Genomic DNA, 25,918 nt, shown 5'->3' on the forward strand with positions numbered 1-25,918 from the left:
TGCAGGGGGGGCATGAATGTAATTCAGAGGCAGAGCATGACACTAGTGCAGGGGGGGCATTAATGTAATTCAGAGGTGGAGCATGACACTAGTGCAGGGGGGGGCATTAATGTAATTCAGAGGCGGAGCATGACACTAGTGCAGGGGGGGCATTAATGTAATTCAGAGGAGGAGCATGACACTAGTGCAGGGGGGGCATTAATGTAATTCAGAGGAGGAGCATGACACTAGTGCAGGGGGGGGCATTAATGTAATTCAGAGGCGGAGCATGACACTAGTGCAGGGGGGGGCATTAATGTAATTCAGAGAAGGAGCATGACACTAGTGCAGGGGGGGGCATTAATGTAATTCAGAGGCAGAGCATGACACTAGTGCAGGGGGGGCATTAATGTAATTCAGAGGAGGAGCATGACACTAGTGCAGGGGGGGGCATTAATGTAATTCAGAGGTGGAGCATGACACTAGTGCAGGGGGGGCATGAATGTAATTCAGAGGCAGAGCATGACACTAGTGCAGGGGGGGCATTAATGTAATTCAGAGGAGGAGCATGACACTAGTGCAGGGGGGGGCATTAATGTAATTCAGAGGCGGAGCATGACACTAGTGCAGGGGGGGCATTAATGTAATTCAGAGGAGGAGCATGACACTAGTGCAGGGGGGGCATTAATGTAATTCAGAGGAGGAGCATGACACTAGTGCAGGGGGGGGCATTAATGTAATTCAGAGGCGGAGCATGACACTAGTGCAGGGGGGGGCATTAATGTAATTCAGAGAAGGAGCATGACACTAGTGCAGGGGGGGGCATTAATGTAATTCAGAGGCGGAGCATGACACTAGTGCAGGGGGGGGCATTAATGTAATTCAGAGGCGGAGAATGACACTAGTGCAGGGGGGGCATTAATGTAATTCAGAGGAGGAGCATGACACTAGTGCAGGGGGGGCATTAATGTAATTCAGAGGAGGAGCATGACACTAGTGCAGGGGGGGGCATTAATGTAATTCAGAGGCGGAGCATGACACTAGTGCAGGGGGGGGCATTAATGTAATTCAGAGGCGGAGCATGACACTAGTGCAGGGGGGGCATTAATGTAATTCAGAGGAGGAGCATGACACTAGTGCAGGGGGGGCATTAATGTAATTCAGAGGAGGAGCATGACACTAGTGCAGGGGGGGCATTAATGTAATTCAGAGGAGGAGCATGACACTAGAGCAGGGGGGGCATGAATGTAATTCAGAGGAGGAGCATGACACTAGTGCAGGGGGGGCATGAATGTAATTCAGAGGCAGAGCATGACACTAGTGCAGGGGGGGGCATTAATGTAATTCAGAGGAGGAGCATGACGCTAGAGCAGGTGGGGGCATGAATGTAATTCAGAGGTGGAGCATGACACTAGTGCAGGGGGGGGCATTAATGTAATTCAGAGGAGGAGCATGACGCTAGAGCAGGGGGGGCATGAATGTAATTCAGAGGCAGAGCATGACGCTAGAGCAGGTGGGGGCATGAATGTAATTCAGAGGTGGAGCATGACACTAGAGCAGGAGGGGCATGAATGTAATTCAGAGGCGGAGCATGACACTAGTGCAGGGTGGGCATGAATGTAATTCAGAGGCGGAGCATGACACTAGTGCAGGGGGGGGCATTAATGTAATTCAGAGGAGGAGCATGACGCTAGAGCAGGGGGGGCATTAATGTAATTCAGAGGTGGAGCATGACGCTAGAGCAGGGGGGGGCATTAATGTAATTCAGAGGCGGAGCATGACACTAGAGCAGGGGGGGCATGAATGTAATTAAGAGGAGGAGCATGACACTAGAGCAGGTGGGGGCATGAATGTAATTCAGAGGAGGAGCATGACACTAGTGCAGGGGGGGCATTAATGTAATTCAGAGGAGGAGCATGACGCTAGAGCAGGGGGGGCATTAATGTAATTCAGAGGAGGAGCATGACGCTAGAGCAGGGGGGGGCATTAATGTAATTCAGAGGCGGAGCATGACACTAGTGCAGGGGGGGCATTTATGTAATTCAGAGGAGGAGCATGACGCTAGTGCAGGGGGGGCATTAATGTAATTCAGAGGAGGAGCATGACGCTAGAGCAGGGGGGGGCATTAATGTAATTCAGAGGCGGAGCATGACGCTAGTGCAGGGGGGGCATTAATGTAATTCAGAGGAGGAGCATGACGCTAGAGCAGGGGGGGCATTAATGTAATTCAGAGGCGGAGCATGACACTAGTGCAGGGGGGGCATGAATGTAATTCAGAGGCGGAGCATGACACTAGTGCAGGGGGGGGCATTAATGTAATTCAGAGGAGGAGCATGACACTAGAGCAGGGGGGCATTAATGTAATTCAGAGGCGGACATGACGCTAGAGCAGGGGGGGGGCATTAATGTAATTCAGAGGTGGAGCATGACACTAGAGCAGGGGGGGCATTAATGTAATTCAGAGGAGGAGCATGACGCTAGAGCAGGGGGGGGCATGAATGTAATTCAGAGGTGGAGCATGACACTAGTGCAGGGGGGGGCATTAATGTAATTCAGAGGCGGAGCATGACACTAGAGCAGGGGGGGCATGAATGTAATTAAGAGGAGGAGCATGACACTAGTGCAGGGGGGGCATGAATGGAATTCAGAGGAGGAGCATGACGCTAGAGCAGGGGGGGCATGAATGTAATTCAGAGGAGGAGCATGACACTAGTGCAGGGGGGGGCATGAATGTAATTCAGAGGCGGACATGACACTAGTGCAGGGGGGGGCATGAATGTAATTAAGGGGAGGAGCATGACACTAGAGCAGGGGGGGCATTAATGTAATTCAGAGGAGGAGCATGACACTAGAGCAGGGGGGGGGCATTAATGTAATTCAGAGGCGTAGCATGACACTAGAGCAGGGGGGGCATTAATGTAATTCAGAGGCGGAGCATGACACTAGAGCAGGGGGGGGCATGAATGGAATTCAGAGGCGGACATGACACTAGTGCAGGGGGGGCATGAATGTAATTCAGAGGAGGAGCATGACACTAGTGCAGGTGGGGCATGAATGGAATTCAGAGGAGGAGCATGACGCTGGAGCAGGGGGGGCATTAATGTAATTCAGAGGAGGAGCATGACACTAGTGCAGGTGGGGCATGAATGGAATTCAGAGGAGGAGCATGACACTAGAGCAGGGGGGGGCATTAATGTAATTCAGAGGAGGAGCATGACACTAGTGCAGGGGGGGGCATGAATGTAATTCAGAGGCGGACATGACACTAGTGCAGGGGGGGGCATGAATGGAATTCAGAGGAGGAGCATGACACTAGAGCAGGGGGGGCATTAATGTAATACAGAGGAGGAGCATGACACTAGTGCAGGGGGGGCATGAATGTAATTCAGAGGAGGAGCATGACGCTAGAGCAGGGGGGGGCATTAATGTAATTCAGAGGTGGAGCATGACACTAGAGCAGGGGGGGCATTAATGTAATACAGAGGAGGAGCATGACACTAGTGCAGGGGGGACATTAATGTAATTCAGAGGAGGAGCATGACGCTAGAGCAGGGGGGGGCATTAATGTAATTCAGAGGTGGAGCATGACGCTAGAGCAGGGGGGGGGCATTAATGTAATTCAGAGGCGGAGCATGACACTAGAGCAGGGGGGGCATGAATGTAATTAAGAGGAGGAGCATGACACTAGAGCAGGTGGGGGCATGAATGTAATTCAGAGGAGGAGCATGACACTAGTGCAGGGGGGGCATTAATGTAATTCAGAGGAGGAGCATGACGCTAGAGCAGGGGGGGCATTAATGTAATTCAGAGGAGGAGCATGACGCTAGAGCAGGGGGGGGCATTAATGTAATTCAGAGGCGGAGCATGACACTAGTGCAGGGGGGGCATTTATGTAATTCAGAGGAGGAGCATGACGCTAGTGCAGGGGGGGCATTAATGTAATTCAGAGGAGGAGCATGACGCTAGAGCAGGGGGGGGCATTAATGTAATTCAGAGGCGGAGCATGACGCTAGTGCAGGGGGGGCATTAATGTAATTCAGAGGAGGAGCATGACGCTAGAGCAGGGGGGGCATTAATGTAATTCAGAGGCGGAGCATGACACTAGTGCAGGGGGGGCATGAATGTAATTCAGAGGCGGAGCATGACACTAGTGCAGGGGGGGGCATTAATGTAATTCAGAGGAGGAGCATGACACTAGAGCAGGGGGGCATTAATGTAATTCAGAGGCGGACATGACGCTAGAGCAGGGGGGGGGCATTAATGTAATTCAGAGGTGGAGCATGACACTAGAGCAGGGGGGGCATTAATGTAATTCAGAGGAGGAGCATGACGCTAGAGCAGGGGGGGGCATGAATGTAATTCAGAGGTGGAGCATGACACTAGTGCAGGGGGGGGCATTAATGTAATTCAGAGGCGGAGCATGACAATAGAGCAGGGGGGGCATGAATGTAATTAAGAGGAGGAGCATGACACTAGTGCAGGGGGGGCATGAATGGAATTCAGAGGAGGAGCATGACGCTAGAGCAGGGGGGGCATGAATGTAATTCAGAGGCGGAGCATGACACTAGTGCAGGTGGGGCATGAATGGAATTCAGAGGAGCATGACACTAGAGCAGGGGGGGCATTAATGTAATTCAGAGGAGGAGCATGACACTAGTGCAGGGGGGGGCATGAATGTAATTCAGAGGCGGAGCATGACACTAGTGCAGGGGGGGGCATGAATGTAATTAAGGGGAGGAGCATGACACTAGAGCAGGGGGGGCATTAATGTAATTAAGGGGAGGAGCATGACACTAGTGCAGGGGGGGGCATGAATGTAATTAAGGGGAGGAGCATGACACTAGAGCAGGGGGGGCATTAATGTAATTCAGAGGAGGAGCATGACACTAGAGCAGGGGGGGGGCATTAATGTAATTCAGAGGCGTAGCATGACACTAGAGCAGGGGGGGCATTAATGTAATTCAGAGGCGGAGCATGACACTAGAGCAGGGGGGGGCATGAATGGAATTCAGAGGCGGACATGACACTAGTGCAGGGGGGGCATGAATGTAATTCAGAGGAGGAGCATGACACTAGTGCAGGGGGGGCATGAATGTAATTCAGAGGCGGAGCATGACACTAGAGCAGGGGGGGGCATTAATGTAATTCAGAGGCGGAGCATGACACTAGTGCAGGGGGGCATTAATGTAATTCAGAGGCAGAGCATGACACTAGAGCAGGGGGGGCATTAATGTAATTCAGAGGAGGAGCATGACACTAGAGCAGGGGGGGGGCATTAATGTAATTCAGAGGAGGAGCATGACACTAGAGCAGGGGGGGGGGCATTAATGTAATTCAGAGGAGGAGCATGACACTAGAGCAGGGGGGGGCATTAATGTAATTCAGAGGCAGAGCATGACACTAGAGCAGGGGGGGCATTAATGTAATTCAGAGGCAGAGCATGACACTAGAGCAGGGGGGGCATTAATGTAATTCAGAGGAGGAGCATGACACTAGAGCAGGGGGGGCATTAATGTAATTCAGAGGCGGACATGACACTAGTACAGGGGGAGGCATTAATGTAATTCAGAGGCGGAGCATGACACTAGTGCAGGGGGGGGCATTAATGTAATTCAGAGGCGAAGCATGACACTAGAGCAGGGGGGCATTAATGTAATTCAGAGGCGGACATGACACTAGTGCAGGGGGGGGCATTAATGTAATTCAGAGGCAGAGCATGACACTAGAGCAGGGGGGGCATTAATGTAATTCAGAGGCAGAGCATGACATTAGAGCAGGGGGGGCATTAATGTAATTCAGAGGCAGAGCATGACATTAGAGCAGGGGGGGCATTAATGTAATTCAGAGGCAGAGCATGACACTAGTGCAGGGGGGGGCATTAATGTAATTCAGAGGCAGAGCATGACATTAGAGCAGGGGGGGCATTAATGTAATTCAGAGGCAGAGCATGACACTAGAGCAGGGGGGTGGGCATTAATGTAATTCAGAGGCAGAGCATGACACTAGAGCAGGGGGGGCATTAATGTAATTCAGAGGCAGAGCATGACACTAGTGCAGGGGGGGGCATTAATGTAATTCAGAGGCAGAGCATGACACTAGAGCAGGGGGGGGCATTAATGTAATTCAGAGGCAGAGCATGACACTAGTGCAGGGGGGGGCATTAATGTAATTCAGAGGCAGAGCATGACACTAGTGCAGGGGGGGGCATTGATGTAATTCAGAGGCGGAGCATGACACTAGTGCAGGGGGGGGCATTAATGTAATTCAGAGGCAGAGCATGACACTAGAGCAGGGGGGGGCATTAATGTAATTCAGAGGCAGAGCATGACACTAGTGCAGGGGGGGGCATTAATGTAATTCAGAGGCAGAGCATGACACTAGTGCAGGGGGGGGCATTAATGTAATTCAGAGGCAGAGCATGACACTATAGCAGGGGGGGCATTAATGTAATTCAGAGGCAGAGCATGACACTAGAGCAGGGGGGGGCATTAATGTAATTCAGAGGCGGAGCATGACACTAGTGCACGGGGGGGCATGAATGCAATTCAGAGGCAGAGCATGACACTAGAGCAGGGGGGGCATTAATGTAATTCAGAGGCAGAGCATGACACTAGAGCAGGGGGGGGGCATTGATGTAATTCAGAGGAGGAGCATGACACTAGTGCACGGGGGGGCATGAATGCAATTCAGAGGCAGAGCATGACACTAGAGCAGGGGGGGCATTAATGTAATTCAGAGGCGGAGCATTACACTAGAGCAGGGGGGGGCATTAATGTAATTCAGAGGCGGAGCATGACACTAGAGCAGGGGGGCATTAATGTAATTCAGAGGCGGAGCATGACACTAGAGCAGAGGGGGCATTAATGTAATTCAGAGGAGGAGCATGACGCTAGTGCAGGGGGAGGCATTAATGTAATTCAGAGGAGGAGCATGACGCTAGTGCAGGGGGGGGCATTAATGTAATTCAGAGGCAGAGCATGACACTAGAGCAGGGGGGCATTAATGTAATTCAGAGGCAGAGCATGATACTAGAGCAAGGGGGGGGCATTAATGTAATTCAGAGGCAGAGCATGACACTAGTGCAGGGGGGCATTAATGTAATTCAGAGGCAGAGCATGACACTAGAGCAGGGGGGGGCATTAATGTAATTCAGAGGCGGAGCATGACACTAGAGCAGGGGGGGCATTGATGTAATTCAGAGGCGGAGCATGACACTAGTGCAGGGGGGCATTAATGTAATTCAGAGGCAGAGCATGACACTAGTGCAGGGGGGCATTAATGTAATTCAGAGGCTGAGCATGACACTAGTGCACGGGGGGGCATTAATGTAATTCAGAGGCAGAGCATGACACTAGAGCAGGGGGGGGGCATTAATGTAATTCAGAGGCAGAGCATGACACTAGTGCAGGGGGGCATTAATGTAATTCAGAGGCGGAGCATGACACTAGTGCAGGGGGGGGCATTAATGTAATTCAGAGGCAGAGCATGACACTAGAGCAGGGGGGGCATTAATGTAATTCAGAGGCGGAGCATGACACTAGAGCAGGGGGGGGCATGAATGTAATTCAGAGGAGGAGCATGACACTAGAGGAGGGGGGGCATTAATGTAATTCAGAGGAGGAGCATGACACTAGAGCAGGGGGGGGCATTAATGTAATTCAGAGGAGGAGCATGACGCTAGTGCAGGGGGAGGCATTAACGTAATTCAGAGGAGGAGCATGACGCTAGTGCAGGGGGAGGCATTAATGTAATTCAGAGGCAGAGCATGACACTAGAGGAGGGGGGGCATTAATGTAATTCAGAGGAGGAGCATGATACTAGAGCAAGGGGGGGGCATTAATGTAATTCAGAGGCAGAGCATGACACTAGTGCAGGGGGGGGCATTAATGTAATTCAGAGGAGGAGCATGATACTAGAGCAAGGGGGGGGCATTAATGTAATTCAGAGGAGGAGCATGATACTAGAGCAAGGGGGGGGCATTAATGTAATTCAGAGGCAGAGCATGACACTAGAGCAGGGGGGCATTAATGTAATTCAGAGGCAGAGCATGACACTAGAGCAGGGGGGCATTAATGTAATTCAGAGGCGGAGCATGACACTAGAGCAGGGGGGGCATGAATGTAATTCAGAGGAGGAGCATGACACTAGAGCAGGGGGGCATTAATGTAATTCAGAGGCGGAGCATGACACTAGTGCAGGGGGGGCATGAATGTAATTCAGAGGAGGAGCATGACACTAGAGCAGGGGGGGCATTAATGTAATTCAGAGGCGGAGCATGACACTAGAGCAGGGGGGGCATTAATGTAATTCAGAGGCGGAGCATGACACTAGTGCAGGGGGGGGCATTAATGTAATTCAGAGGCGGAGCATGACACTAGAGCAGGGGGGGGCATTAATGTAATTCAGAGGAGGAGCATGACACTAGAGCAGGGGGGGCATTAATGTAATTCAGAGGAGGAGCATGACACTAGTGCAGGGGGGGGCATTAATGTAATTCAGAGGCGGAGCATGACACTAGAGCAGGGGGGGGCATTAATGTAATTCAGAGGCGGAGCATGACACTAGTGCAGGGGGGGGCATGAATGTAATTCAGAGGAGGAGCATGACACTAGTGCAGGGGGGCATTAATGTATTTCAGAGGCAGAGCAGGGGGGGGCATTAATGTAATTCAGAGGAGGAGCATGACACTAGTGCAGGGGGGGGCAAGAATGTAATTCAGAGGCAGAGCATGACACTAGTGCAGGGGGGGGCATGAATGTAATTCAGAGGAGGAGCATGACACTAGAGCAGGGGGGGGCATTAATGTAATTCAGAGGCAGAGCATGACACTAGTGCAGGGGGGGGCATGAATGTAATTCAGAGGAGGAGCATGACACTAGAGCAGGGGGGGGCATTAATGTAATTCAGAGGCGGAGCATGACACTAGTGCAGGGGGGCATTAATGTAATTCAGAGGCGGAGCATGACACTAGAGCAGGGGGGGCATTAATGTAATTCAGAGGTGGAGCATGACACTAGTGCAGGGGGGCATTAATGTAATTCAGAGACAGAGCATGACACTAGAGCAGGGGGGGCATTAATGTAATTCAGAGGCGGAGTATGACACTAGTGCAGGGGGGGCATGAATGTAATACAGAGGAGGAGCATGACACTAGAGCAGGGGGGCATTAATGTAATTCAGAGGCAGAGCATGACACTAGAGCAGGGGGGCATTAATGTAATTCAGAGGCAGAGCATGACACTAGAGCGGGGGGGCATTAATGTAATTCAGAGGCAGAGCATGACACTAGAGCAGGGGGGGGCATGAATGTAATTCAGAGGCGGAGCATGAGACTAGTGCAGGGGGGCATTAATGTATTTCAGAGGCAGAGCAGGGGGGGGCATTAATGTAATTCAGAGGAGGAGCATGACACTAGTGCAGGGGGGGGCAAGAATGTAATTCAGAGGCAGAGCATGACACTAGTGCAGGGGGGGGCATGAATGTAATTCAGAGGAGGAGCATGACACTAGAGCAGGGGGGGGCATTAATGGAATTCAGAGGCAGAGCATGACACTAGTGCAGGGGGGCATTAATGTAATTCAGAGGCAGAGCATGACACTAGAGCAGGGGGGGGCATTAATGTAATTCAGAGGCGGAGCATGACACTAGTGCAGGGGGGCATTAATGTAATTCAGAGGCGGAGCATGACACTAGAGCAGGGGGGGCATTAATGTAATTCAGAGGCGGAGCATGACACTAGAGCAGGGGGGGCATTAATGTAATTCAGAGGCGGAGCATGACACTAGAGCAGGGGGGGGCATTAATGTAATTCAGAGGTGGAGCATGACACTAGAGCAGGGGGGGCATTAATGTAATTCAGAGGCGGAGCATGACACTAGAGCAGGGGGGGGCATTAATGTAATTCAGAGGTGGAGCATGACACTAGAGCAGGGGGGGCATTAATGTAATTCAGAGGCGGAGCATGACACTAGTGCAGGGGGGGCATGAATGTAATACAGAGGAGGAGCATGACACTAGAGCAGGGGGGCATTAATGTAATTCAGAGGCGGAGCATGACACTAGAGCAGGGGGGCATTAATGTAATTCAGAGGTGGAGCATGACACTAGAGCAGGGGGGGCATGAATGTAATACAGAGGAGGAGCATGACACTAGAGCAGGGGGGGCATTAATGTAATTCAGAGGCGGAGCATGACACTAGTGCAGGGGGGGCATGAATGTAATACAGAGGAGGAGCATGACACTAGAGCAGGGGGGGCATTAATGTAATTCAGAGGCGGAGCATGACACTAGAGCAGGGGGGGGCATTAATGTAATTCAGAGGTGGAGCATGACACTAGAGCAGGGGGGGCATTAATGTAATTCAGAGGCGGAGCATGACACTAGTGCAGGGGGGGCATGAATGTAATACAGAGGAGGAGCATGACACTAGAGCAGGGGGGGCATTAATGTAATTCAGAGGCGGAGCATGACACTAGAGCAGGGGGGCATTAATGTAATTCAGAGGCAGAGCATGACACTAGAGCGGGGGGGCATTAATGTAATTCAGAGGCAGAGCATGACACTAGAGCAGGGGGAGGCATGAATGTAATTCAGAGGAGGAGCATGACACTACTGCAGGGGGGGGGCATTAATGTAATTCAGAGGCAGAGCATGACACTAGAGCAGGGGGGGGAATGAATGTAATTCAGAGGCGGAGCATGACACTAGAGCAGGGGGGGCATTAATGTAATTCAGAGGAGGAGCATGACACTAGAGCAGGGGGGGCATGAATGTAATTCAGAGGCGGAGCATGACACTAGTGCAGGGGGGGACATTAATGTAATTCAGAGGCGGAGCATGACACTAGTGCAGGGGGGGGCATTAATGTAATTCAGAGGTGGAGCATGACACTAGTGCAGGGGGGGCATTAATGTAATTCAGAGGAGGAGCATGACACTAGAGCAGGGGGGGCATGAATGTAATTCAGAGGCGGAGCATGACACTAGTGCAGGGGGGGGCATTAATGTAATTCAGAGGCAGAGCATGACACTAGTGCAGGGGGGGCATTAATGTAATTCAGAGGAGGAGCATGACACTAGAGCAGGGGGGGGCATTAATGTAATTCAGAGGAGGAGCATGACACTAGAGCAGGGGGGGCATTAATGTAATTCAGAGGCAGAGCATGACACTAGTGCACGGGGGGGCATTAATGTAATTCAGAGGTGGAGCATGACACTAGAGCAGGGGGGGGCATTAATGTAATTCAGAGGCGGAGCATGACACTAGAGCAGGGGGGGGCATTAATGTAATTCAGAGGTGGAGCATGACACTAGTGCACGGGGGGGCAGTAATGTAATATAGAGGCGGAGCATGACACTAGTGCAGGGGGGGCATTAATGTAATTCAGAGGCGGAGCATGACACTAGTGCAGGGGGGGGCATTAATGTAATTCAGAGGCGGAGCATGACACTAGAGCAGGGGGGGCATTAATGTAATTCAGAGGCAGAGCATGACACTAGTGCACGGGGGGGCATTAATGTAATATAGAGGCGGAGCATGACACTAGTGCAGGGGGGGCATTAATGTAATTCAGAGGCGGAGCATGACACTAGTGCAGGGGGGGGCATTAATGTAATTCAGAGGCAGAGCATGACACTAGTGCACGGGGGGGCATTAATGTAATTCAGAGGCGGAGCATGACACTAGTGCACGGGGGGGCATTAATGTAATTCAGAGGAGGAGCATGACACTAGAGCAGGGGGGGCATTAATGTAATTCAGAGGCGGAGCATGACACTAGTGCAGGGGGGGCATTAATGTAATTCAGAGGCGGAGCATGACACTAGTGCAGGGGGGGCATTAATGTAATTCAGAGGCGGAGCATGACACTAGAGCGGGGGGGCATTAATGTAATTCAGAGGCAGAGCATGACACTAGAGCAGGGGGAGGCATGAATGTAATTCAGAGGAGGAGCATGACACTACTGCAGGGGGGGGGGCATTAATGTAATTCAGAGGCAGAGCATGACACTAGAGCAGGGGGGCATTAATGTAATTCAGAGGCAGAGCATGACACTAGAGCGGGGGGGCATTAATGTAATTCAGAGGCAGAGCATGACACTAGAGCAGGGGGAGGCATGAATGTAATTCAGAGGAGGAGCATGACACTACTGCAGGGGGGGGGCATTAATGTAATTCAGAGGCAGAGCATGACACTAGAGCAGGGGGGGAAATGAATGTAATTCAGAGGCGGAGCATGACACTAGTGCAGGGGGGGCATTAATGTAATTCAGAGGCGGAGCATGACACTAGTGCAGGGGGGGCATTAATGTAATTCAGAGGCGGAGCATGACACTAGAGCAGGGGGGCATTAATGTAATTCAGAGGCAGAGCATGACACTAGAGCAGGGGGGCATTAATGTAATTCAGAGGCAGAGCATGACACTAGAGCGGGGGGGCATTAATGTAATTCAGAGGCAGAGCATGACACTAGAGCAGGGGGAGGCATGAATGTAATTCAGAGGAGGAGCATGACACTACTGCAGGGGGGGGGCATTAATGTAATTCAGAGGCAGAGCATGACACTAGAGCAGGGGGGGGAATGAATGTAATTCAGAGGCGGAGCATGACACTAGAGCAGGGGGGGCATTAATGTAATTCAGAGGAGGAGCATGACACTAGAGCAGGGGGGGCATGAATGTAATTCAGAGGCGGAGCATGACACTAGTGCAGGGGGGGACATTAATGTAATTCAGAGGCGGAGCATGACACTAGTGCAGGGGGGGGCATTAATGTAATTCAGAGGTGGAGCATGACACTAGTGCAGGGGGGGCATTAATGTAATTCAGAGGAGGAGCATGACACTAGAGCAGGGGGGGCATGAATGTAATTCAGAGGCGGAGCATGACACTAGTGCAGGGGGGGGCATTAATGTAATTCAGAGGCAGAGCATGACACTAGTGCAGGGGGGGCATTAATGTAATTCAGAGGAGGAGCATGACACTAGAGCAGGGGGGGCATTAATGTAATTCAGAGGAGGAGCATGACACTAGAGCAGGGGGGGCATTAATGTAATTCAGAGGCAGAGCATGACACTAGTGCACGGGGGGGCATTAATGTAATTCAGAGGTGGAGCATGACACTAGAGCAGGGGGGGGCATTAATGTAATTCAGAGGCGGAGCATGACACTAGAGCAGGGGGGGGCATTAATGTAATTCAGAGGTGGAGCATGACACTAGTGCACGGGGGGGCATTAATGTAATATAGAGGCGGAGCATGACACTAGTGCAGGGGGGGCATTAATGTAATTCAGAGGCGGAGCATGACACTAGTGCAGGGGGGGGCATTAATGTAATTCAGAGGCGGAGCATGACACTAGAGCAGGGGGGGCATTAATGTAATTCAGAGGCAGAGCATGACACTAGTGCACGGGGGGGCATTAATGTAATATAGAGGCGGAGCATGACACTAGTGCAGGGGGGGCATTAATGTAATTCAGAGGCGGAGCATGACACTAGTGCAGGGGGGGCATTAATGTAATTCAGAGGCAGAGCATGACACTAGTGCACGGGGGGGCATTAATGTAATTCAGAGGCGGAGCATGACACTAGTGCACGGGGGGGCATTAATGTAATTCAGAGGAGGAGCATGACACTAGAGCAGGGGGGGCATTAATGTAATTCAGAGGCGGAGCATGACACTAGTGCAGGGGGGGCATTAATGTAATTCAGAGGCGGAGCATGACACTAGTGCAGGGGGGGCATTAATGTAATTCAGAGGCGGCGCATGACACTAGTGCAGGGGGAGGCATTAATGTAATTCAGAGGAGGAGCATGACACTAGTGCAGGGGGAGGCATTAATGTAATTCAGAGGCGGACATGACACTAGTGCAGGGGGAGGCATTAATGTAATTCAGAGGCGGAGCATGACACTAGAGAGGGGGGGCATTAATGTAATTCAGAGGAGGAGCATGACACTAGTGCAGGGGGGGGCAATAATGTAATTCAGAGGCAGAGCATGACACTAGTGCAGGGGGGGCATTAATGTAATTCATAGGAGGAGCATGACACTAGAGCAGGGGGGGGCATTAATGTAATTCAGAGGAGGAGCATGACACTAGAGCAGGGGGGGGCATTAATGTAATTCAGAGGAGGAGCATGACACTAGAGCAGGGGGGGCATTAATGTAATTCAGAGGCAGAGCATGACACTAGTGCACGGGGGGGCATTAATGTAATTCAGAGGTGGAGCATGACACTAGAGCAGGGGGGGGCATTAATGTAATTCAGAGGCGGAGCATGACACTAGAGCAGGGGGGGGCATTAATGTAATTCAGAGGTGGAGCATGACACTAGTGCACGGGGGGGCATTAATGTAATATAGAGGCGGAGCATGACACTAGTGCAGGGGGGCATTAATGTAATTCAGAGGCAGAGCATGACACTAGTGCAGGGGGGCATTAATGTAATTCAGAGGCGGAGCATGACACTAGAGCAGGGGGAGGCATTAATGTAATTCAGAGGCGGAGCAAGACACTAGTGCAGGGGGGCATTAATGTAATTCAGAGGCAGAGCATGACACTAGTGCAGGGGGAGGCATTAATGTAATTCAGAGGCAGAGCATGACACTAGTGCAGGGGGGCATTAATGTAATTCAGAGGCGGAGCATGACACTAGAGCAGGGGGAGGCATTAATGTAATTCAGAGGCAGAGCATGACACTAGTGCAGGGGGGGGCATTAATGTAATTCAGAGGCAGAGCATGACACTAGTGCAGGGGGAGGCATTAATGTAATTCAGAGGCGGAGCATGACACTAGTGCAGGGGGGGGCATTAATGTAATTCAGAGGCGGAGCATGACACTAGTGCAGGGGGAGGCATTAATGTAATTCAGAGGCGGAGCATGACACTAGTGCAGGGGGGGCATTAATGTAATTCAGAGGCGGAGCATGACACTAGTGCAGGGGGGCATTAATGTAATTCAGAGGCGGAGCATGACACTAGAGCAGGGGGGGCAATAATGTAATTCAGAGGCGGACATGACACTAGTGCAGGGGGGGCATGAATGTAATTCAGAGGCAGAGCATGACACTAGAGCATGGGGGGTATTAATGTAATTCAGAGGAGGAGCATGACACTAGAGCAGGGGGGGGTATTAATGTAATTCAGAGGCGGAGCATGACACTAGTGCAGGGGGCGCATTAATGTAATTCAGAGGCGGAGCATGACACTAGTGCAGGGGGGGGCATTAATGTAATATAGAGGCGGAGCATGACACTAGAGCAGGGGGGGTATTAATGTAATTCAGAGGAGGAGCATGACACTAGTGCAGGGGGCGCATTAATGTAATTCAGAGGCGGAGCATGACACTAGTGCAGGGGGGGCATTAATGTAATTCAGAGGCGGAGCATGACACTAGTGCAGGGGGGGCATTAATGTAATTCAGAGGCGGAGCATGACACTAGTGCAGGGGGGGCATTAATGTAATTCAGAGGCGGAGCATGACACTAGTGCAGGGGGCGCATTAATGTAATTCAGAGGCGGAGCATGACACTAGTGCAGGGGAGGCATTAATGTAATTCAGAGGCGGAGCATGACACTAGTGCAGGGGGGGCATTAATGTAATTCAGAGGCAGAGCATGACACTAGTGCAGGGGGGGCATTAATGTAATTCAGAGGAAGAGCATGATACTAGTGTAGGGGGGGCATTAATGTAATTCAGAGGCGGACATGACACTAGTGCAGGGGGGGGCATTAATGTAATTCAGAGGCAGAGCATGACAATAGAGCAGGGGGGGTATTAATGTAATTCAGAGGAGGAGCATGACACTAGTGCAGGGGGCGCATTAATGTAATTCAAAGGCGGAGCATGACAGTAGTGCAGGGGGGGGCATTAATGTAATATAGAGGCGGAGCATGACACTAGAGCAGGGGGGGTATTAATGTAATTCAGAGGCAGAGCATGACACTAGTGCAGGGGGCGCATTAATGTAATTCAGAGGCGGAGCATGACACTAGTGCAGGGGGCGCATTAATGTAATTCAGAGGCGGAGCATGACACTAGTGCAGGGGAGGCATTAATGTAATTTAGAGGCGGAGCATGACACTAGTGCAGGGGGGGCATTCATGTAATTCAGAGGAAGAGCATGATACTAGTGTAGGGGGGGCATTAATGTAATTCAGAGGAGGAGCATGACACTAGTGCAGGGGGGGCATTAATGTAATTCAGAGGAAGAGCATGATACTAGTGCAGGGGGGGCATTAATGTAATTCAGAGGAGGAGCATGACACTAGTGCAGGGGGGGCATTAATGTAATTCAGAGGCGGAGCATGACACTAGTGCAGGGGGGGGGGCATTAATGTCATTCAGAGGCGGAGCATGACACTAGTGCAGGGGGCCCATTAATGTAATTCAGAGGCAGAGCATGACACTAGTGCAGGGGGGCATTAATGTAATTCAGAGGCGGAGCATGACACTAGTGCAGGGGGGGGCATTAATGTAATTCAGAGGCAGAGCATGACACTAGTGCAGGGGGGGGCATTAATGTAATTCAGAGGCAGAGCATGACACTAGTGCAGGGGGGCATTAATGTAATTCAGAGGCGGAGCATGACACTAGAGCAGGGGGGGGGATTAATGTAATTCAGAGGCGGAGCATGACACTAGAGCAGGGGGGGCATTAATGTAATTCAGAGGCAGAGCATGACACTAGAGCAGGGGGGGGCATTAATGTAATTCAGAGGCGGAGCATGACACTAGAGAGGGGGGGCATTAATGTAATTCAGAGGCAGAGCATGACACTAGAGCAGGGGGGGTATTAATGTAATTCAGAGGAGGAGCATGACACTAGTGCAGGGGGGGCATTAATGTAATTCAGAGGCGGAGCATGACACTAGTGCAGGGGGGGGGGCATGAATGTAATTCAGAGGCAGAGCATGACACTAGAGCAGGGGGGGCATGAATGTAATTCAGAGGCGGAGCATGACACTAGAGCGGGGGGGCATTAATGTAATTCAGAGGCAGAGTATGACACTAGAGCAGGGGGGGGCATTAATGTAATTCAGAGGCGGAGCATGACACTAGAGCAGGGGGGGCATGAATGTAATTCAGAGGCGGAGCATGACACTAGAGCAGGGGGGGCATTAATGTAATTCAGAGGCGGAGCATGACACTAGAGCAGGGGGGGCATTAATGTAATTCAGAGGCAGAGTATGACACTAGAGCAGGGGGGGCATTAATGTAATTCAGAGGCAGAGCATGACACTAGAGAGGGGGGGCATTAATGTAATTCAGAGGCAGAGCATTACACTAGTGCAGGGGGGCATTATTGTAATTCAGAGGCGGAGCATGACACTAGAGCAGGGGGAGGCATTAATGTAATTCAGAGGCAGAGCATGACACTAGTGCAGGGGGGGGCATTAATGTAATTCAGAGGCAGAGCATGACACTAGTGCAGGGGGAGGCATTAATGTAATTCAGAGGCAGAGCATGACACTAGAGCAGGGGGAGGCATTAATGTAATTCAGAGGCAGAGCATGACACTAGTGCAGGGGGGGGCATTAATGTAATTCAGAGGCGGAGCATGACACTAGTGCAGGGGGAGGCATTAATGTAATTCAGAGGCGGAGCATGACACTAGTGCAGGGGGGGCATTAATGTAATTCAGAGGCGGAGCATGACACTAGTGCAGGGGGGCATTAATGTAATTCAGAGGCGGAGCATGACACTAGAGCAGGGGGGGCAATAATGTAATTCAGAGGCGGACATGACACTAGTGCAGGGGGGGCATGAATGTAATTCAGAGGCAGAGCATGACACTAGAGCATGGGGGGTATTAATGTAATTCAGAGGAGGAGCATGACACTAGTGCAGGGGGCGCATTAATGTAATTCAGAGGCGGAGCATGACACTAGTGCAGGGGGGGGCATTAATGTAATATAGAGGCGGAGCATGACACTAGAGCAGGGGGGGGTATTAATGTAATTCAGAGGCGGAGCATGACACTAGTGCAGGGGGCGCATTAATGTAATTCAGAGGCGGAGCATGACACTAGTGCAGGGGGGGCATTAATGTAATATAGAGGCGGAGCATGACACTAGAGCAGGGGGGGTATTAATGTAATTCAGAGGAGGAGCATGACACTAGTGCAGGGGGGCATTAATGTAATTCAGAGGCGGAGCATGACACTAGTGCAGGGGGGCATTAATGTAATTCAGAGGTGGAGCATGACACTAGTGCAGGGGGCGCATTAATGTAATTCAGAGGCGGAGCATGACACTAGTGCAGGGGGGGGCATTAATGTAATATAGAGGCGGAGCATGACACTAGAGCAGGGGGGGTATTAATGTAATTCAGAGGAGGAGCATGACACTAGTGCAGGGGGCGCATTAATGTAATTCAGAGGCGGAGCATGACACTAGTGCAGGGGGGGCATTAATGTAATTCAGAGGCGGAGCATGACACTAGTGCAGGGGGGGCATTAATGTAATTCAGAGGCGGAGCATGACACTAGTGCAGGGGGGGCATTAATGTAATTCAGAGGCGGAGCATGACACTAGTGCAGGGGGCGCATTAATGTAATTCAGAGGCGGAGCATGACACTAGTGCAGGGGAGGCATTAATGTAATTCAGAGGCGGAGCATGACACTAGTGCAGGGGGGGCATTAATGTAATTCAGAGGCAGAGCATGACACTAGTGCAGGGGGGGCATTAATGTAATTCAGAGGAAGAGCATGATACTAGTGTAGGGGGGGCATTAATGTAATTCAGAGGCGGACATGACACTAGTGCAGGGGGGGGCATTAATGTAATTCAGAGGCAGAGCATGACAATAGAGCAGGGGGGGTATTAATGTAATTCAGAGGAGGAGCATGACACTAGTGCAGGGGGCGCATTAATGTAATTCAAAGGCGGAGCATGACAGTAGTGCAGGGGGGGGCATTAATGTAATATAGAGGCGGAGCATGACACTAGAGCAGGGGGGGTATTAATGTAATTCAGAGGCAGAGCATGACACTAGTGCAGGGGGCGCATTAATGTAATTCAGAGGCGGAGCATGACACTAGTGCAGGGGGCGCATTAATGTAATTCAGAGGCGGAGCATGACACTAGTGCAGGGGAGGCATTAATGTAATTTAGAGGCGGAGCATGACACTAGTGCAGGGGGGGCATTCATGTAATTCAGAGGAAGAGCATGATACTAGTGTAGGGGGGGCATTAATGTAATTCAGAGGAGGAGCATGACACTAGTGCAGGGGGGGCATTAATGTAATTCAGAGGAAGAGCATGATACTAGTGTAGGGGGGGCATTAATGTAATTCAGAGGAGGAGCATGACACTAGTGCAGGGGGGGCATTAATGTAATTCAGAGGCGGAGCATGACACTAGTGCAGGGGGGGGGGCATTAATGTCATTCAGAGGCGGAGCATGACACTAGTGCAGGGGGCCCATTAATGTAATTCAGAGGCAGAGCATGACACTAGTGCAGGGGGGCATTAATGTAATTCAGAGGCGGAGCATGACACTAGAGCAGGGGGGGGCATTAATGTAATTCAGAGGCAGAGCATGACACTAGTGCAGGGGGGGGCATTAATGTAATTCAGAGGCAGAGCATGACACTAGTGCAGGGGGGCATTAATGTAATTCAGAGGCGGAGCATGACACTAGAGCAGGGGGGGGGATTAATGTAATTCAGAGGCGGAGCATGACACTAGAGCAGGGGGGGCATTAATGTAATTCAGAGGCAGAGCATGACACTAGAGCAGGGGGGGGCATTAATGTAATTCAGAGGCGGAGCATGACACTAGAGAGGGGGGGCATTAATGTAATTCAGAGGCAGAGCATGACACTAGAGCAGGGGGGGTATTAATGTAATTCAGAGGAGGAGCATGACACTAGTGCAGGGGGGGCATTAATGTAATTCAGAGGCGGAGCATGACACTAGTGCAGGGGGGGGGGCATGAATGTAATTCAGAGGCAGAGCATGACACTAGAGCAGGGGGGGCATGAATGTAATTCAGAGGCGGAGCATGACACTAGAGCGGGGGGGCATTAATGTAATTCAGAGGCAGAGTATGACACTAGAGCAGGGGGGGGCATTAATGTAATTCAGAGGCGGAGCATGACACTAGAGCAGGGGGGGCATGAATGTAATACAGAGGAGGAGCATGACACTAGAGCGGGGGGGCATTAATGTAATTCAGAGGCAGAGTATGACACTAGAGCAGGGGGGGGCATTAATGTAATTCAGAGGCGGAGCATGACACTAGTGCAGGGGGGGCATGAATGTAATTCAGAGGCAGAGCATGACACTAGTGCAGGGGGGGGCATTTATGTAATTCAGAGGAGGAGCATGACACTAGAGCAGGGGGGGCATGAATGTAATTCAGAGGCAGAGTATGACACTAGTGCAGGGGGGGTATTAATGTAATTCAGAGGAGGAGCATGACACTAGAGCAGGGGGGGGGCATTAGTGTAATTCAGAGGCGGAGCATGACGCTAGTGCAGGGGGGGCATGAATGTAATTCAGAGGCAGAGCATGACACTAGAGCAGGGGGGGCATGAATGTAATTCAGAGGCAGAGCATGACACTAGAGCAGGGGGGGCATTAATGTAATTCAGAGGAGGAGCATGACACTAGAGCAGGGGGGGGCATTAATGTAATTCAGAGGAGGAGCATGACACTAGAGCAGGGGGGGCATTAATGTAATTCAGAGGAGGAGCATGACACTAGAGCAGGGGGGGCATTAATGTAATTCAGAGGAGGAGCATGACACTAGAGCAGGGGGGGGCATTAATGTAATTCAGAGGAGGAGCATGACACTAGAGCAGGGGGGGCATTAATGTAATTCAGAGGAGGAGTATGACACTAGAGCAGGGGGGGCATTAATGTAATTCAGAGGAGGAGCATGACACTAGAGCAGGGGGGGCATTAATGTAATTCAGAGGCAGAGCATGACACTAGAGCAGGGGGGGCATTAGTGTAATTCAGAGGCGGAGCATGACACTAGTGCAGGGGGCGCATTAATGTAATTCAGAGGCGGAGCATGACACTAGTGCAGGGGGGCATTAATGTAATTCAGAGGCGGAGCATGACACTAGTGCAGGGGGGGCATTAGTGTAATTCAGAGGCGGAGCATGACACTAGAGCAGGGGGGGGCATGAATGTAATTCAGAGGAAGAGCATGATACTAGTGCAGGGGGGGCATTAATGTAATTCAGAGGCGGAGCATGACACTAGTGCAGGGGGGCATTAGTGTAATTCAGAGGCGGAGCATGAATGTAATTCAGAGGAAGAGCATGATACTAGTGCAGGGGGGGCATTAATGTAATTCAGAGGCAAAGCATGACACTAATGCAGGGGGGGGCATTAATGTAATTCAGAGGCAGAGCATGACACTAGAGCAGGGGGGGCATTAATGTAATTAAGAGGCGGAGCATGACACTAGAGCAGGGGGGGCATTAATGTAATTCAGAGGCGGAGCAGGACACTAGAGCAGGGGGGGCATTAATGTAATTCAGAGGCGGAGCATGACACTAGAGCAGGGGGGGCATTAATGTAATTCAGAGGCGGAGCATGACACTAGAGCAGGGGGGGCATTAATGTAATTCAGAGGCGGAGCATGACACTAGAGCAGGGGGGGGCATTAATGTAATTCAGAGGCGGAGCATGACACTAGAGCAGGGGGGGCATTAATGTAATTCAGAGGCGGAGCATGACACTAGAGCAGGGGGGGCATTAATGTAATTCAGAGGCGGAGCATGACACTAGAGCAGGGGGGGCATTAATGTAATTCAGAGGAGGAGCATGACACTAGTGCAGGGGGGAGCATTAATGTAATTCAGAGGAGGAGCATGACACTAGTGCAGGGGGGCATTAATGTAATTCAGAGGCGGAGCATGACACTAGAGCAGGGGGGGGCATGAATGTAATTCAGAGGCGGACATGACACTAGAGCGGGGGGGGCATGAATGTAATTCAGAGGCGGAGCATGACACTAGAGCAGGGGGGGCATTAATGTAATTCAGAGGAGGAGCATGACGCTAGAGCAGGGGAGGGCATGAATGTCATTCAGAGGTGGAGCATGACACTAGAGCAGGGGGGGCATTAATGTAATTCAGAGGAGGAGCATGTCACTAGAGCGGGGGGGGCATTAATGTAATTCAGAGGAGGAGCATGACACTAGTGCAGGGGGGGCATTATTGTAATTCAGAGGAGGAGCATGTCACTAGAGTAGGGGGGGGCATTAATGTAATTCAGAGGCAGAGCATGACACTAGTGCAGGGGGGCATTAATGTAATTCAGAGGAGGAGCATGACACTAGTGCAGAGGGGGGGCATTAATGTAATTCAGAGGCGGAGCATGACACTAGAGCAGGGGGGGCATGAATGTAATTCAGAGGCGGAGCATGACACTAGTGCAGGGGGGCATTAATGTAATTCAGAGGAGGAGCATGACACTAGTGCAGGGGGGGCATTAATGTAATTCAGAGGAGGAGCAAGACACTAGTGCAGGGGGGGCATTAATGTAATTCAGAGGAGGAGCAAGACACTAGTGCAGGGGGGGCATTAATGTAATTCAGAGGAGGAGCATGACACTAGAGCAGGGGGGGCATGAATGTAATTCTGAGGCAGAGCATGACACTAGTGCAGGGGGGGCATTAATGTAATTCAGAGGCGGAGCATGACACTAGAGCAGGGGGGGCATTAATGTAATTCAGAGGCGGAGCATGACACTAGAGCAGGGGGGGGCATTAATGTAATTCAGAGGCGGAGCATGACACTAGAGCAGGGGGGGCATTAATGTAATTCAGAGGCGGAGCATGACACTAGAGCAGGGGGGGCATTAATGTAATTCAGAGGCGGAGCATGACACTAGAGCAGGGGGGGCATTAATGTAATTCAGAGGAGGAGCATGACACTAGTGCAGGGGGGAGCATTAATGTAATTCAGAGGAGGAGCATGACACTAGTGCAGGGGGGCATTAATGTAATTCAGAGGCGGAGCATGACACTAGAGCAGGGGGGGCATGAATGTAATTCAGAGGCGGACATGACACTAGAGCGGGGGGGGCATGAATGTAATTCAGAGGCGGAGCATGACACTAGAGCAGGGGGGGCATTAATGTAATTCAGAGGAGGAGCATGACGCTAGAGCAGGGGAGGGCATGAATGTCATTCAGAGGTGGAGCATGACACTAGAGCAGGGGGGGCATTAATGTAATTCAGAGGAGGAGCATGTCACTAGAGCGGGGGGGGCATTAATGTAATTCAGAGGAGGAGCATGACACTAGTGCAGGGGGGGCATTATTGTAATTCAGAGGAGGAGCATGTCACTAGAGTAGGGGGGGGCATTAATGTAATTCAGAGGCAGAGCATGACACTAGTGCAGGGGGGCATTAATGTAATTCAGAGGAGGAGCATGACACTAGTGCAGAGGGGGGGCATTAATGTAATTCAGAGGCGGAGCATGACACTAGAGCAGGGGGGGCATGAATGTAATTCAGAGGCGGAGCATGACACTAGTGCAGGGGGGCATTAATGTAATTCAGAGGAGGAGCATGACACTAGTGCAGGGGGGGCATTAATGTAATTCAGAGGAGGAGCAAGACACTAGTGCAGGGGGGGCATTAATGTAATTCAGAGGAGGAGCAAGACACTAGTGCAGGGGGGGCATTAATGTAATTCAGAGGAGGAGCATGACACTAGAGCAGGGGGGGCATGAATGTAATTCTGAGGCAGAGCATGACACTAGTGCAGGGGGGGCACTAATGAACAGTACAGACCAAAAGTTTGGACACACCTTCTCATTTAAAGATTTTTCTGTATTTTCTTGACTATGAAAATTGTACATTCACACTGAAGGCATCAAAACTATGAATTACCACATGTGGAATTATATACTTAACAAAAAAGTGTGAAACAACTGAAAATATGTCTTATATTCTAGGGTCTTCACAGCAGCCACCTTTTGCTTTGATGACTGCTTTGCACACTCTTGGCATTCTCTTGATGAGCTTCAAGAGGTAGTCACCGGAAATGGTCTTCCAACAATCTTGAAGGAGTTCCCAGAGATGCTTAGCACTTGTTGGCCCTTTTGCCTTCACTCTGCGGTCCAGCTCACCCCAAACCATCTCGATTGGGTTCAGGTCTGGTGACTGTGGAGGCCAGGCCATCTGGCGTAGCCCCCCATCACTCTCCTCCTTGGTCAAATAGCCCTTACACAGCCTGGAGGTGTTTGGGGTCATTGTCCTGTTGAAAAATAAATGATGGTCCAACTAAACGCAAAGCGGATGGAATAGCATGCCGCTGCAAGATGCTGTGGTAGCCATGCTGGTTCAGTATGCCTTCAATTTTGAATAAATCCCCAACAGTGTCACCAGCAAAGCCCCCCCACACCATCACACCTCCTCCTCCATACTTCACGGTGGGAACCAGGCATGTAGAGTCCATCCGTTCACCTTTTCTGCGTCACACAATGACACGGTGGTTGGAACCAAAGATCTCGAATTTGGACTCATCAGACCAAAGCACAGATTTCCACTGGTCTAATGTCCATTCCTTGTGTTCTTTAGCACAAACAAGTCTCTTCTGCTTGTTGCCGGTCCTTAGCAGTGGTTTCCTAGCAGCTATTTTACCATGAAGGCCTGCTGCACAAAGTCTCCTCTTAACAGTTGTTGTAGAGATGTGTCTGCTGCTAGAACTCTGTGTGGCATTGACCTGGTCTCTAATCTGAGCTGCTGTTAACCTGCGATTTCTGAGGCTCGTGACTCAGACAAACTTATCCTCAGAAGCAGAGGTGACTCTTGGTCTTCCTTTCCTGGGGCGGTCCTCATGTGAGCCAGTTTCTTTGTAGCGCTTGATGGTTTTTGCAACTGCACTTGGGGACACTTTCAAAGTTTGCCCAATTTTTCAGACGGACTTTAATTTCTTAAAGTAATGATGGCCGCTCGTTTTTCTTTACTTAGCTGCTTTTTTCTTGCCATAATACAAATTCTAACAGTCTATTCAGTAGGACTATCAGCTGTGCATCCACCTGACTTCTGCACAACACAACTGATGGTCCCAACCCCATTTATAAGGCAAGAAATCCCACTTATTAAACCTGACAGGGCACACCTGTGAAGTGAAAACCATTTCCGGTGACTACCTCTTGAAGCTCATCAAGAGAATGCCAAGAGTGTGCAAAGCAGTCATCAAAGCAAAAGGTGGCTACTGTGAAGACCCTAGAATATAAGACATATTTTCAGTTGTTTCACACTTTTTTGTTAAGTATATAATTCCACATGTGGTAATTCATAGTTTTGATTCCTTCAGTGTGAATGTACAATTTTCATAGTCATGAAAATACAGAAAAATCTTTAAATGAGAAGGTGTGTCCAAACTTTTGGTCTGTACTGTATCTCAGAGTGTTATAACTTTTACAAGTGCCTGCGCTCCGGCAATAACCTGCAACCAACAGAACAGCGACAGCTGCGAGGAGCCGGCGTCCTGCAGCCGAGAGTCAGACATGACCAGCGGGGTCCTGCGGGGGCAGCACCTCCCCGGTCTCATTACCCGTGTCCCATGGCTCCGTTGGCCGGCTTGATGATGAAGGTTTTCTGCTTCCGTTTCTTCTTTAACTCTTTCACGTAGTTCTGGTACTGAGTGTATTCTGCCGGGAATATCCAGGTGCAGGGAATGAAGCCGTACTCATGAGGCTGACACTTCATCATTCTGCAAGAACGAAAGCATTCCACGTTACCATACCACGTGGGAGCCGAGGGACCCCAATAATAAAATGTACCCCGATAATAAGATGTTCCCCGATAATAAGATGTACCCCAACAATTCTGCTCCACACAAAGAAAAATCAGAACAGGTTTTAGAAGTGCGATCTCTACGTGATCTCTATGTAATGTCTATGTGATCTCTGTGATCTCTACGTGATCTCTATGCAATGTCTATGTGATCTCTGTAATCTCTA

At 50.8% G+C, this 25,918-nt stretch overlaps 1 protein-coding gene across 12 annotated transcripts in view; it reads right to left on the minus strand.

Annotated features, from left to right (window-relative positions):
* Nucleotides 1-25,918, minus strand: part of TTLL7 (tubulin tyrosine ligase like 7) — a 202,691-nt gene that overhangs the window by 137,048 nt on the left and 39,725 nt on the right. For all 12 annotated transcript variants that reach the window (XM_073643985.1, XM_073643984.1, XM_073643982.1 and 9 more), the window contains one exon: nt 25,510-25,668. In XM_073643985.1, the coding sequence (XP_073500086.1) occupies nt 25,510-25,668 (159 nt within the window). The remainder of the gene's footprint in view (nt 1-25,509; nt 25,669-25,918) is intronic.

Source organism: Phyllobates terribilis, unplaced genomic scaffold (assembly GCF_046119375.1).
Source record: "Phyllobates terribilis strain yellow unplaced genomic scaffold, ASM4611937v1 Scaffold_8__6_contigs__length_399053987, whole genome shotgun sequence".
Classification (NCBI taxonomy): Eukaryota; Metazoa; Chordata; class Amphibia; order Anura; family Dendrobatidae; genus Phyllobates; species Phyllobates terribilis.